We start from the raw sequence: 15422 nt of genomic DNA, 5'->3' as shown, positions 1-15422 counted from the left end.
TTATAGATGGTGGACAGGCCTTGGGGAGTCAGGTGGTGAGTTACTCGCTACAAGATTCCTACCCTTTGACCTGCTCAAGTGGCCACAGTATTTATATGGCTAGTCCAGATCAGTTTCCGGTCAATGGTAACCCCCAGGATGTTGATAGTGGGGAATTCAGTGATGGTAATGCCATTGGATGTCAAGGGGCGAAGGTTAGATTCTCTCTTGTTGGAGAAGGTTATTGCCTGGCACTTGCGTGGCACAAATGTTACTTGCCAATTGTCAGCCCAAGCCTGGATATTGTCCAGATCTTGCTGCATTTGGACATGGACTGCTTTAGTATCTGAGGAGTCATGAATGGTGCTGAACATTGTGCAATCATCAGCGAACATCCCCACTTCTGACCTTATAATGAAAGGAAGGTCATTGATGATGCAGCTGAAGATCATTGAGCCTAGGACATAAGGTTTCTTTTTCTGCTTTATCTTAGCTTGTATGCTTCTAGACAACCAGGGGGCTCTAGATTTGACAGTAGCGCCCTTTTTCTTTGTGGAGACATGTATACATGTATGCTTGTAGAATGTCACTTTTGAATTCCTCCCACTGGTCTGTCACTGATTCCCTTTCAAGTAGCTGTAACCAGTCTAGTTTCACCAGATCACCTCTCAGCTTCATAAAATTTGTCTTTCCCTAATTTAGAACTTTTACTCCTGTTCTATCTTTATCCTTTTCCATAATTATATTAAATCACTAACTGTATTACGGTCACTATCATCACAGATCATTAACTTTTGCCATAATGTCACACGCCAACATACTGCCTTCCTGCCCTCCTCATCTCCACTCCCAGCTGAGACACAGGGCGGATGGACATTTCAACATGGGAACACCACAAAGGTCAAGAATCTACTGACTTTCAGTAAGCAGGTTAATTTTTCCCTTCACATCCTGCAATAAAACAGTTCCATATGGGAGCATTAATCAGGAAAACAGCTTTGCAATTATGCTTCCTGGAGGGAGTGCAGCATCACCATGGGAACAATCCTCTTTGCATTGTGCTAAAGTTGAACCTTGAATTCCAACCTTGAACAGCTAAAATACATTCGGAGATTGATTTAGAGTACAGCGTTGGCCATTTATATTGGAGAATGACAATATATCTAATTGACTTAAATTAGTAACAGGACTGCAGATTATTAAGCATTAATAAACTGACACATCTCCTGTGTATGATACGTTGTGTTGGGTCCAGATACAGCTCCAGACCTTTACAACACCGGATTACTACAAACACAATTAAAACTTCTGGGTTATTCTGCTAAGCTAAGATAAAACCTATCTTCGACACCAATATGTTAATATTTAGTGATGAAAAAGCTTTACACTGCATGAAATGTTTGGATTGTCATGTGGAACAATGAACTGCTTAAGATCTACCCCTTTGACCAAGATTTAGGCCATCTGGGCTATTATCTTACTGAAAAGGGAGACATGCTATTGAAGCTTTTCATCTTGTACTCATCAGGACAAATGCAAGAAGACCAAATTTCAAAAGATCTCAACAATTTATACTACAGAGGAAAAGGCCGCTGACTGGTTGGTAAGTTGACTCGTTTGCATTGGCTAGAAGTGACATACATTAAAATTCTGCAATCGTTCTCGACAAACAAAAAGAATATGTTCAAGCCTTGCAGCCTTTTTGAATTACCCGGAAGCTTGAGGAGCCTATCATTGCCCGTTGCTTTCTCCATGGCAATGCCTCAGCCAATCAGAGTCAGCTTGCCGACCAGTCTGCACCCTTTGCGCCTGGAGTATAAATTGCGATAGTTTGAAATTTGGCATTCTTGCATTTGTCCTGATGACTGCAAGACGAAAGTTTTCGGCAGCACGTATCCCTTTTCCTTAATGTCCAAGTTCTGTACTACCAAGCGACGATCTATAATATCTCCTTATGAGACTCGGTGCCATATAATTTTTGTTTTGTTCATTCATGGGATGTGGGCATCACTGGCTAAGCCAGCATTTATTGCCCATCCCTAATTACCCTTGTTCAAGGGCATTTAAGAGTCAACCACATTGCTGTGGGTCTGGAGTCACATGTAGGTCAGACCAGGTGAGGACAACAGATTTCCTTCCCTAAAGGACATTAGTGAACCAGATGAGTTTTCACAACAATCGACAATGGTTTCATGGCCATCATTAGACTTTTAATTACTGATTTATTTATTTTTTGCAGCCCCTTGGGATGTTTTATCACGTTAAAGACGCTATATAAATGTTACTGTTGTTGAACTTAAGGTTATAACTCACTGGATAATTCCTCAATTTTACCGTGAAACTTCCAGGTCCTCCTACAGTGGTTGCAATATATTCTTTAACTGAAGTAGGCATCTAAACAGGATTTGCCAAGACAGTAATGATTTGGAGTACAGCCAGAGTTAAATGAATCATATCGTAACCCATTATGACTGGGGTGAGCACCTTTGGCAAAGCCCAACACTGCATAGGAGAGGAGGACAGGAGTTTAGATTAAGGTTTGAGTTGTGTGTAAGGAGAGAGTGCTGGGGGAATGTGAGCTAGCTAATGGTAGAAGACAGTTACTGACAGCCAGTTTGGATTTAAGAACATCTTAGACAGCCCATTCTAAAACATTGGAACCCTGACTGCAAAAAACCGCTCTCCAGAAACAGGGAGTCAATAATAAGCCTTCGTTGGATAATCTGTTGTGAAAACCAGTTCAAGCTCTTCAATTGAAGAGTGTAGCCAAACCTTTTGGGACTTGCAGGGGACAAGAGATTACGGTGCAGTTAATGGTTTGGCTGATGAGATACAGAGTGAAAGTAAAAGACACAGCATTTCTAACTCAGGATCATGGCCATTGGAAGCGCGTTCTCCAACAATTTCTTGCTTCCATTACGATCATTACTTGAGGGAATCTCAACTGATGAAGTAGCTGGTTCAGTCACTGGCAGCAGGCCTGGCTCATAGACTCAGTCTTAAAGTCCCTCTCCTGTACAAAACCAAGGGAGGTGGACGAGGAGAGTCCCAGGTTAAACCCAAGCCTGTACTAGCTCACTGATCTAAGCGTGAGTGGTAGCGGAGATGTAGCAATAGGCCCATGCCCATTAGCTAGAAAGGGAAGGAAGGGATAGCAAGGTGGGATTTGAAACTCCTGACTGCTGTACAATAGGTCTGATAGAAAGTGTGTGAGCGTGCATGTCAGGTGAGCATTGGTACCTACTGAGGGCTGATGCCCCACTAGGTGAGGATTAGTTCCCAGAGGAAGAATGGCCCCTGTTTAAAGTAACAGAGGGCTGACGTTGCGTGTGGGACTGGGGTCCCAGCATGATTCAGGGCCTTAAATCCTAAAGAGCATCTGGTTCATCAACAAAAATTCCGAAGTTGGGCTAATTCCAAAATTTCCCACATCTGGCATCTTTACAAGGTTGGAATGTATCACATTTAAACCTCAGGTCAGGGAAGAAAGCTGTCGCGTTACATCTAATTTCTGCGGTTTGTTGAAAACACAAACAACCACTTGTTAGATTTAAATGAAATTTCCTGTGTTTGAGAAATGTCTTCCAGTGAGAGGCAAGACCACCCCCAGAAGGGGATAAAGGGGCAGAAAGACCACCAACATAGGACACATGAGCTAAATTCCAACCCTCTCTCTCCCACACCACCGCTCCTACCCCACCCCCCCCACTCCTTCCTTCATTAAATACAACTTGAGCAGATGATGGTGTCTTAGCTTCGGGGCGACAGGACTCCAGCTGTCGGGAGTAATAAGAAGCTATTAAAAATGCCCCTGCAAGTCAGGAGCATAAGTACAGGGAGAGATGGACAAATGCTGAGTGGAATATATTCATTGCTGAGGCCAGGCTAGGGAGGGCAGGTGCTTAGGCATTGTGAGAATGGGTTTAGCTGGATATTCTGATATTTTGTACCATTTAACTGGTTTGGGAGGAACGACAATGTGGAGGATCCAGATGAGGGCAGAAAAAGATCTCCATTGGAGCTCAGGCGATAATACGATTTGGCTTGAATCCACAATAGACTGAGTCTTCATTCTGTTTCTCTGCAGCTCACACCTGCCTGGGTTTAGTCCTGGAGGGAAGGTTGCAAACTCTGATTGGACGTATCGTTGGAGGTATCACGGCATGATCCTTCCCCCCATCTCCAGCCACTCCCTCGTCTCTGCTCCCGCCACTGGTGCCTCAACACAACTATCGTCACCCAACATCACCTTCCTAAACCAATCGCAAACTGAACAGACATTTTGTTAGCCGATCGGATGATTCTTGGTTGTCAGTCAAACTGCCTTTTCTCCTCCCCTATCTCCCAACATTCTTTTAATTAATCGATAAATTAAAGTGCTCAGAGGCAATAAAAAAATAATACTTATTGCAACCACCGCCCCCCCTCCCCCCAAAAAAAGAATTTGTACCCAGGGTAGCTGGAAGCAACTTCCGGGAGATTAAACTCTTGAGCCTCCAGGACAAACCTGAAGGGTTGACAACCCTGCAAAAAAGCATCAATCTTACTCAGAAAAGCCAGATAGTACATATATTAGTTCAGTAATTAGTAGGAGGATTAGAGGGGAGATGAGGAAAATCTTTTCCACCCAGAGGGTGGTAAGGGTCTGGAATTCCCTGCCTGAAAGGGTAGTAGGGGCAGAACCCCTCAACTCATTTAAAAGGTGTCTGGATGTGCACCTGAAACCCTATAACGTCCAGGGCTATGGACCGAGTGCTGGAACATGAGATTAGGGCGGGTAGTTTTCTGACCGGTGTAAACACGATGGGCAGAGTGGCCTCCTGTGCTGTAAATTTTTCTACATTTTCTGAATTTCCTAAATATCTGAAAAGGAGCAATATGCAGGGATGTGGGGTGGGGGATGGTGGGGGATGGTGGGGGTTGGTGGGGGGGGGCAGTGGTGCATGGGTAGCAGTGCGTGAATTGCTCCTTAGGAGAGCCAGTGTGGACACGATGGGCAGAATGGCCTTCCCCTGTGTTGTAACGATTCTATGATTTATGAGGTCTTGGTGATGGAAATAGAAGCCATGTCACATTTGTCCCATTCCACAGCACAAAATCTAGGTGGAGACTCCCATGCAGCACTGAGAGAGTGCTGCACTGTCACAGTTGCCATCTTTTTGATCAGATGTTAAACCAAGGGCCCATCTGCCCTCTCAGGTGAGTGTAAAAGACCCCATGATACTATTCAAAGAAGAGCAGGGGAGCTCTCCCTGGTGTCCTGTCCAATTTTTACCCCTCAAATCAACATCACAAAAGGAAAACGTGTTATCTGGTCATTATCACATTGCTGTTTGTGGGATCTTGCTGTGTACAAATTGGCTGCCACATTTCCCACATTACAACTGTCACTATGTCCATTGAGGATTCAACCAAGCGCTTTGAGATGGCCAGAGGTCACGAGGGGCACTATATAAATGCAAGTCTTTTAATTCTCTGCAATAGCGAAGAGGCTGAGGTTTGCTGATGGAGCAGAATAGAAGGAGCTTCACTCTGTCACTGACTGTGCTGCACCCCAGCTGCGGGAACCTGGAATGGGTAGCATTCCAATTCCCCAGCATTAATGTCCCTCACTTCATTAAGCACAGAGCTATGCCAAAAATAAAAATCCTGCTTGCTAGGAATCTACATTTCCCCTGGGCAGTATGATCATAAAACTCAGGCACACACACACAAAAGAAATTTACAATCTCCCATTTCTCGCCACGGGAAATGTTAAATTTATTGGCACTCTCACTGAAATCTATCAACTTAACAGCGCACAGATCATGCCCAACAAGACAAAGACTCACATTCTGCAAGTACAGCTACAGGACATGCTCTGCGCCTGGCGCAGCACTAACTGACTGCTGACAGATTAACTGAAGTGATGGCACTGAATGCAGCAAGCCGATGTAACAGACAGACTGCGATATAGTGTGCACACTGCCAAGGTGTGACACCTGTGAGCCTTGCCACAGTGGCTCCTTGCTCATGATCACACCTGGCATGCAGTGGCTGCATATTATGTTTACTGTCACTGTTTAAAAATGAGGAGTCGCCCATTTAAGACAGGGGTGAGGAGAAATTTTTTTTCTCTCAAGACGGTTGTGAGCCTTTGGAACTCTCTTCCTCAAAAGGCGGTGGAAGCAGAGTCTTTGAATATTTTTTAAGGCAGAGGTAGACAGATTCTTGATAAACAACGGGGTGAAAGGTTATCAAGGGGTAGATGGGAGGTTACAGTCAGGTCAGCCATGATTGGTAGATGAAGATTGAGGGGTTAGTGGAAGTTGTAGTCTTCACTGGGGTCTGTAACAAAGAGGAATCCATTTCTTCTAGAGAGTGACCTCAGTGCACATGCAATCATGGCAACCCAGAATAAGCTGCACAATTAAAAATGACAAGACTTAGAATCACAGAATGATGCAGCACAATGATGCATGCCTGTGTCAGAAATTGAAATGCATTTATATAGCACCTTGGGAGATCGGAAAGTCCTTAACAGCCAATGAAGTGCTTTTGAAGTGTAACCACTGTGGTAATGTCATCCTTTGCCATCATTACTACAAAGTTCTGGAGAGTTTACATCCTCCCAGGGCCAGTGACATAATTGGCCACTAAAAAAAAATTCTTGTTATTTCTGCAGAGGAGCTGGGCATGATCATTTCAACCCTTGTTATATTTAAGCCTCCAGAGACTCACAAGGAGTTGATGGACATTAAGTGCAGGATGGCCCCAAGTTACCTGCCTGCCTTTCTCCTTTCCAAAGACAAGACTTGATTGCCTTCCCCAGGTTCAGAACTGGGGACATCACCTCCTCATATGGCATCAGGTTTACAATTGCTGGGAGGCCTCCTGAAAAGGGATGACCCAATCCTTAAACATACGAAAGATTTTGATAAGAGTGGTTAGAGAGAGACTGTTTCCTCTTGGGGGGGGGGGGGGGGGGAGGGAGAGCATAATTAGAGGCCATCAATATCAAATAGTCACCGAGAAATCCAACAGGGGATTCAGAAGAAACTTCTTGTTCTACTTCTGAGAAATTTCTACCCAGAGAGTGGTGAGAATGTGGAACTTGTTCCCACAGGGAATGGTTAAAGTGAACAGTTCAGATTCATTTAAGGGGAAGCTGGACAAGCATATGAGGGAGAAGGGAATAGAGGGTCATAATGATAGGTTGGATGAGGAAAGATGGGAGGAGGCTCAACTGGAGCATAAATGCCAGTATGGGCTGGTTGGGCCAAATGGCCTGTTTCTGTGCTGGATACCCTATGTTGGTTTAGCCCCCGAAAGCAGAACTGGCCATAGAGAAGCAGCAAATGGAAACTCACCATTGACTGTTCAATGACCTACATGAGGCTGAAATATCCCCCAGGGCTGATTTAAACAATAATGGTCAGGCATGTCTTGTTGGATTACAGTGAAGCTGTTTGAGTGAAGGCTGTTTAACAATCTTCTTTCCAGCCTGTCCTTCAAACACAAAACCCAGTCACTGTTCTACACTGTAGTCGGGCTCTGTTCCTTTATGTTTACAACACAGGCAGATGAACACTTGACAAACGTGCACTAATTGCATCACGCTTCAATAAGGGTTTCGCACAGCAGGGAGGAGAATTTGAACCTGATAAACCTGGAAAGATAACTAATAATTACCAGTCTACCAGCCCAATGTCGGAGGAGCCTCCCTCACTTAAAGTCTCGGCCTAACCACGAAAAATGGCCCGAGAGGCTTCAAGACGACAACTGCATCTCTCAGAAGTTAAGAGGTGGGACACATAGTAAACAGTGAGCACTTTATTGCAGCGGGGGTGGGTAAGATTTGGGTATAGTTCCGCAGGGTTGCAGTTCTGGGGCACAGACCAGAGGCTGCATCATTAGCGCAAGATATTCCCCGAGGGGTAATCAGGGGGAGGGGGGCAAAAAGGTCACATCTGCGGACACCCAGATGCCCCTGGGATCTCAGAGCTTCCACTTGATGCGTTTTCACATGAAATAATCGCTATTGTGCGAATAAGCATTACATCATTTAAAGCCTGGGCGACACTGACTCAGGAGTGGGCGACGCTGAGCAACAAACACTAAGCAATGATTTCTCTCTCTCTCTCTCTTCGTGTACGACAGCGATTGATCCTGAACCCTATCGCGGACCGGTTACCCCTCAAACCCCCTACTATGCATCTGAGATGGGGGAAAATATACCTTCCCAAATCCGGGTGGGCTTCTGATTTAATCTACTTCTACCCATTTATAGGAATGCACTTAATGTTTGAACGTTAAGCCTTAATTTCTAATTAAGTGCATTTAATTCGAAAACACAGTTAAATAAAAAAAACAGCATTGTCTAGAGTTGGGTTGAAACTTGCATTGAAATTATAACTTGAGTTTAGGATCGCCTTTAAACACGACACAATCACCAGAAGTATTGCAGTTGTGGCGATCATCCTTCCAGTTTGTTGATGGCAGGAACTGGGCAAAGGGAATGGATAAAACTTACCTGAGCATTCCACCTCATCATCTCCAAACATAGTCTCTCCAATATGCTCCGTGCAGCCCCTCCGTCTCCCCAGCCAGCGAATGAAGGGTGAAGCCCACAGTCTGATTTGTTTTTTTTTGGGGGGGGGGAGGAGGAGGAGGTGGTGGGAGGAATGATTTTTACAAGCTCTTTTCCCAGTCTGTCTTCTTTGCCCTTTCCATTCTGGGTGAAAATGTCTCTATCCCAGGAATGAACACATCATGATATTAATATATATCTATATATATATATAATCCAGCGCTAATCCTAAACAATTGCAAAGTCTCTTTAAGAGGAGCAGAGCAAAGCCACAATTAGAGTTTGACAACTGAGGGGAGACTGGGTGAAAATATCCAGCCTTTGGGAACAATTTTCTCAATCATTAAAAATGAGTTTTGGGGAGTGAAGAAAAATAACTTCATTAAAGATATTCCAGCACACAAAAAAAAATCCAACAGGAGCGATGATCTGCTGTAATGAGTGAAGACTGGTTACAGGCAAGGATTCCTGCAAACCCGTGTCGTTAATCCTTCCTCTCTCCCTCTCTCTCTCTCCCTCAGGTTGTTTGATGGTCAGGTACAGCCTTGCTGAATGTTGCCACCATTAATCCATTGCTAATCTCTGCACCCTTCGCATTCCGACCAGAAGCAGACGAAACTCCATCTCCTTCCCCCTCAAACGAATAAATAATCTCCTCTCTCTCTCTCCCTCTCCAGGTTTTTTTTTTAACAATACAAAACACAACCACGTACGTTGACAGCGTCTACCAGCATCAGCGCCCTCCCCGTGGGGAGGGGGTAGTAAAATGAGTGTGCATTAATCCACTGCAAGGCACTCGGCAAATTCACCGTCCATTTACTTAATGCCTTAAAAATACATTTCAGTCGATACAATTATTTCAGTTGCTTTGCCACTGGCACTATTAATAGATGCAATCTGCCACTGACCCTCTCAAATAAATTAAATTGAAAATTAGACGCTATTGGATTCAGATTAAGCTCACCCAGTTGGGTTTGGTGCTTCGTCATATTAAGGTTTGATTTTATTTTTGGATGAATTCGAAGCCGTCCCTCTCTCTCCCACGACACGTGAATGTTCCGGTTAAACATGTTTATGGAGCTTTTGTCTTGCTAGTTTTCAACCTGCACTGCCAACCCTGCCAAAGATTTCTTGGGAATCATTCCTCAGGAGTTGGTGGCCCTGGTGCCAGTCACTATTCATTGTGTGTGTGCAAATGAGCAGTGAGTGGCTGCAGTTTTAGGACCGAGGAGGGCCTCATGGACACACTGGATCCTGTTTCTATCTCTGTGTTGTCCATCCTGTATGCTATAGCCAGTAGACACCACCTTAAACATTCACTCCCTCCTCCACCGATGCACAGTGGCAGCATTGTGTGTGCCATCTACAAGATGCACTGCAGCAACTCACTAAGGCTCCTTCGACAGCACCTTCCAAACCTACAATCACTACCATCTAGAAGGACAAGAGCAGCAGATGCATGGGAACACCACCACCTGCAAGTTCCCTTCCAAGCCTTGGAAATATATCTTCACTGTCGCTGGGTCAAAATCCTGGAACTCCCTCCCAAACAGCACTGTGGGTGTACCTACACCACATAGGCTGCAAAGGTTCAAGAAGGCAGCACAGCACCACCTTCTCAAGGGCAATTAGGGGTGGGCAGTAAATGCTGACCTAGCCAGCGATGCCTGGATCCATTGAATGAATAAAAATAAAACGTGGCTAACTTAGATTTTGGATGTGTAATAGCAGGCATCTGATCCTGGACAGCCCGCTTCTACCTCCTACCCAAATCCACAAACAGGACTGTCCCGGCAGACCGATCGTGTCAGCCTGTTCCTGCCCCACGGAACTCGTTTCTCGCTATCTTGACTCCATTCTCTCTCCCCTTGTCCAGTCCCTTCCCACCTACATCCGTGATTCCTCTGACACCCTACAATTTCCAGTTCCCTGGCCCCAACCACCGCCTCTTCACCATGGACGTCCAATCCCTCTACACCTCCATCCCCCACCGGGATGGTCTGATGGCTCTCCGCTTCTTCCTCAAACAGAGGCCCGAACAATCCCCATCCACCACTACTCTCCTCCGTCTGGCTGAACTTGTTCTCACACTGAACAATTTCTCCTTAAACCCCTCTCACTTCCACCAAATAAAAGGTGTGGCTATGGGTACCCACGTGGGCCCCAGCTATGCCTGTCTCTTTATGGGGTATGTGGAACATTCCTTGTTCCAGTCCTACTCCGGCCCCCTCCCACAGCTCTTTCTCCGGTACATCGATGATTACTTCGGTGCTGCTTCATGCTCTCGTCTGGACCTGGAAAAATTTATTAATTTTGCTTCCAATTTCCACCCCTCCACCATTTTCACATGGTCCATCTCTGACACTTCCCTTCCCTTCCTTGACCTCTCTGTCTCAATTTCTGGTGATAGACTGTCCACCAATATCCATTACAAGCCTACCGACTCCCACAGCTACCTCGACTACAGCTCCTCACACCCCGCTTCTTGTAAGGACTCTATCCCATTCTCTAAGTTCCTTTGCCTCCATTGCATCTGTTCTGATGATGCCACTTTCAAAAACAGTTCCTCTGACATGTCTTCCTTCTTCCTTAACCGAGGTTTTCCACCCACAGTGGTTGACAGGGCCCTCAACCGTGTCCGGTCCATCTCCCGCGCATCCGCCCTCACACCTTCCTCTCTCTCCCAGAACCATGATAGGGTTCCCCTTGTCCTCACTTATCACCCCGCCAGCCTCCGCATTCAAAGGATCATCCTCCGCCATTTCCGCCAACTCCAGCATGATGCCACCACCAAACACATCTTCCCTTCACCCCCCCCGGCAGCATTCCGCAGGGATAGTTCCCTCCGGGACACCCTGGTCCACTCCTCCATCACCCCCTATACCTCAACCCCCTCCTACAGCACCTTCCCATGCAACTGCAGAAGGTGCAACACCTGCCCCTTTACTTCCCCTCTCTTCACTGTCCAAGGGCCCAAACACTCCTTTCAAGTGAAGCAGCATTTCACTTGCACTTCCCTCAATTTAGTCTACTGCATTCGTTGCTCCCAATGTGGTTTCCTCTACATTGGAGAGACCAAACGCAGACTGGGTGACTGCTTTGCAGAACACCTTTGGTCTGTCCACAAGCATTACCCAGACCTCCCTGTCGCTTGCCATTTCAACACTCCACCCTGCTCTCATGCCCACATGTCCGTCCTTGGCCTGCTGCATTGTTCCAGTGAAGCTCAACGCAAACTGGAGGAACAGCACCTCATCTTCTGACTAGGCACTTTACAGCCTTCCGGACTGAATATTGAGTTCAACAATTTTAGATCATGAACTCTCTCCTCCATCCCCACCCCCTTTCTGATCCCCCTTTTTTTCCCCAAAATTTATATAGATTTTTCTTTTCCCACCTATTTCCATTATTTTTAAATGTATTTCCATCCATTGTTTTATCTCTACCTTTTAGCCTATTTCGATCCCTTCCCTTCACCCCACCCCACTAGGGCTATCTGTACCTTGCTCGTCCTGCTTTCTACCCTTAATGTCACCTATCAGCACATTCCTTAGATAATATCACCACCTTCAACACCTCTTTTCCCTTTTGTCTGTGACATCTTTTGGCAATCTCCACCTATCACTGGCCCTCTATCCAGCTCTACTTTCCACCACCCCCCACCCCCCCCACCCCCCCCACCCCCCCCCCCCTTAAACCAGCTTATATTTCACTTTCCTATTTTTACATAGTTCTGTTGAAGAGTCATACAGACTCGAAACATTAACTGTGCTCCTCTCCGCAGATGCTGCCAGACCTGCTGAGTTTTTCAAGGTATTTTTATTTTTGTTTTAGATTTCCAGCATCCGCAGTTTTTTGCTTTTATCTTTTGATCCTAGTTCTGATATAGGCATGTGAACATTAGCCATTTTGTGTGTTTTGTTGGCAAAATGATAAGACAAAAAGCAGAGTGTGTGATTGCCTTTGATCTTTGTGAGTGAATTATCTCCTTGGCTACTGAATGGTGGTAGATGTTACAAGAATGTAGACACATGTTTAACATTTGCCTGTATTGTGTGCAAGGTGTCTTTTATTTAAATTTGTACATTTGGTTAAAACGGTGTCACCATAGCCACACCTGTGGCTAACCAGCATTTTTTTTCTGTACAAAGCTGTCACAGCTGAGGGCACATCTATAGTTTTGATTGGGGTCACTACGGCACACACCAGAACCCTGGCTGAGTTTTCCCCTCTATAGCCCAGGGTTGCTGACAGATAGGCAACCAGACTCACTAACTTAACTCAACTCAAGACTTGAAGCCTCAACTCCTGGCACAGCCGGACATGTCGTGGCTTTGTAGCATTTGGGCGAGTGGAGCAAGTGACTTTGACTATTGATCAGGAGCATAGCTGTGATGGCTGCTGTGACTAGTTGGCTGCTGCATTTTCTACATTACTACAGAGACTGTACTCCAAAGGCACTTCATTGGCTGTAAAACACTTTGGGATGTCCTGGGGTTGTGAAAGGTGCCAAAAATAAAAGGCTTTCTTTTTTGTATTTGGGTATAGGGAGCACAACTTGAAAGTTGCGGGTTCGATGAAACTTGGTAACATAGGAAATAGTAAACGGCAGACTAAGCAGACATGAACAGCTAAAATCATGATGGCAAAGCTCCTCTGTACCTTTGACATCCTTGGCATCCTTCCTAAAGTGTGCTGCCTGGAACTGTGCACAATACTCCAGCTGAGGCCTAACCAGTGATTTGTCAAGATTCATGGGGAGAATGCTGGCGTGTGGGACTGCACTGGGGGGCTTGTTTAAAGACCTGGCCTCAGCATGGCCAGTTGAATGGCCTCCTTCTGTTGTATAGGATTCAATGTGATTCTATGACTTCGGGACTTCCCAAAGTAATTTACAGCCAATTAAGTACTTTTTAAGTGTGGTCACTGTTTGTAATCTAGATAAAGGTGCCAGCCATATGTACAGCAAGGTCCAATAAGGAGCAATGTGTTTAATGCTGAGATAATCTATTTTGGTGATGTTGACTGAGGGATAAATATTGGCCATGACACCAGGGATAGCTCCCCTGCTCTTCTTTGAAATAGTGCCAACTGGGACCTTTTATGTCTCCACCTGAGAAGGCAGATAGTGCCTTGGTTTCACCTTCAATTCCCTCAAAGTGCTGCACTGGGAGTGGCAGCCAGCCTAGATGCAGTGCTCAAGTCTCTGACAACCTCCTCCTTCAGGTATCATGCCCCAGAGGGGGGACATGGCAACCATAGACTTCCATTGGATTAGTCCATGACTACGCTTAACAAAGTACTGCAGTGGTTTGCCGTTACCTTCTGCAGTATCGCTGAGCGAGAAGCTCTCCCACTCGTACCTCATGCCAACAGGCATTTTGGAAGGATTTACAACCTGTTTGGCCACATTGTGCAGGCACCTTCAGTGGCTAGCAAGTCCTGAAGTGGGACTTGAACCCAGAGCTTCCGGTCACAAGGGGCAGGAACACCACCACTGTGCCACAAGACCTCCAGCTGATAATTGTCACCACAAAACTCACCACCACCTACTCAGGGAAACTAAGCCTGGTCAATAGGAAAATGCCTGGCTTGCATTGACCATGTTCTAAGACTTTGTTTTCTTAGGCATTAGCTTGGAGAATGCTAAGCACCTAGGAAGGTTTCTGTACATGTTATGAACATATATATAGACCATTACATCAGGAATTCACTCAGCAATCTATAGGTTTCCTCAATCTTGTTAACCAAAGCCCTCATCTGCCCCGCACACTCCATTTCCCATGATTGAAGTCTTTATCAGGGACAGCATCAAGATGTCTTCAATCCAGCTCAGCAATGTGCAATGTAGGTCAAGTGTAAGTGGAACTCTTAATAATTCATTCTTTCTGTTAAATGTAGCCTGGTAATCGCTAGGAGCAATCAGAAGTCCCTGATGCTGCAATTGTTCAACTTGCCGTTTGCATCTTGTAAGGTGACATGCAAGTGTGTCACAACCCTTTTAGCTGTCAGTCACCATGGAAACACTGGTAAGCTGCACCATGCTGGGAGAGAGGCGAGGGAAATTGAGAATTGCCGTTGGTTTTTCCAAACGTGTTTGCATCTCGCTGCCCTCCAAGGAACTGCGTTTGTGTCTTTTTTTGGGGGCGGGGGTGTTGCGAGTTGTTCAATCCCCCGGGGAATCAGCACTTTGTGGAACACGGGAAATAAAACCAAAGGTCGCATGTTAACAAGCTGATGAAACTAGAGCAGATTTCATCTTCCTAAAGAAAGCCGATAAATTCTGAGAATCTGAAAATAACACCAGCGAGTGACCGAGTTACACAGCAGGTCTGTCAACAGCTAAAAGAGCGCTTCATGTCTCAAATAAATACCTTTCGTCGGAATTGAGTTTGTAATGTATATCTTTGGTTTTTTTTTCCTCTTCCCTCCACCCCCCTGTTTAAAGCGTGGTACTGAGTCACACAGCCCAGAAATTCTCAGCTGGCTTTCATTCCCAATTGAGATTGACATGAGTTGGGTTGCAGCTCTGCAACAGTGACTGTGAAGCGCTTTGGCACTTTTTCGGGTTGTGAAAGGTGCTATATCAATGCAAGTGCTTTTTTTTTTAACAACTGGTCTCAGTGCTCCCTGAGGCCGAGGAAGTCGGGGTGGGTGGGGGGGAAACCGCTCCCGATTGCCATCCAGTGGCTCTTGCTGGAAATTTTTATCTATGTGAGATGAGGGCGGAATGGAGCGCATGTGTGATGGCTACTGTGGCTGAATAGCCACCAGTTCGGTGTTGTCAAGATGGACAGTGAAGAGTGGCCACTTGGGTAAGGTGCTGCAGGGCTTCTGGCAGTTGTGGATCCACCACTGAACAGAAACATTAAGA

General features: G+C 45.7%; 1 protein-coding gene across 1 annotated transcript in view; it reads right to left on the bottom strand.

Moving 5' to 3' along the window:
- The window catches only part of LOC144685494 (ral guanine nucleotide dissociation stimulator-like), a 157932-nt gene extending 149218 nt beyond the window's left edge, over positions 1 to 8714 (bottom strand). Inside the window, exon 1 of the mRNA XM_078550071.1 lies at positions 8492 to 8714. Within this exon, the coding sequence (XP_078406197.1) occupies positions 8492 to 8512 (21 nt within the window). The 5' untranslated portion in view covers positions 8513 to 8714. The remainder of the gene's footprint in view (positions 1 to 8491) is intronic.
- Between the last annotated feature and the right edge of the window lie 6708 nt (positions 8715 to 15422).

This window comes from Cetorhinus maximus, chromosome 10 (genome assembly GCF_964194155.1).
Source record: "Cetorhinus maximus chromosome 10, sCetMax3.hap1.1, whole genome shotgun sequence".
Taxonomy (NCBI): Eukaryota; Metazoa; Chordata; class Chondrichthyes; order Lamniformes; family Cetorhinidae; genus Cetorhinus; species Cetorhinus maximus.
Note: the sequence above shows the minus strand (reverse complement) of the source record. Positions and strands in the feature narration are given on the sequence as shown.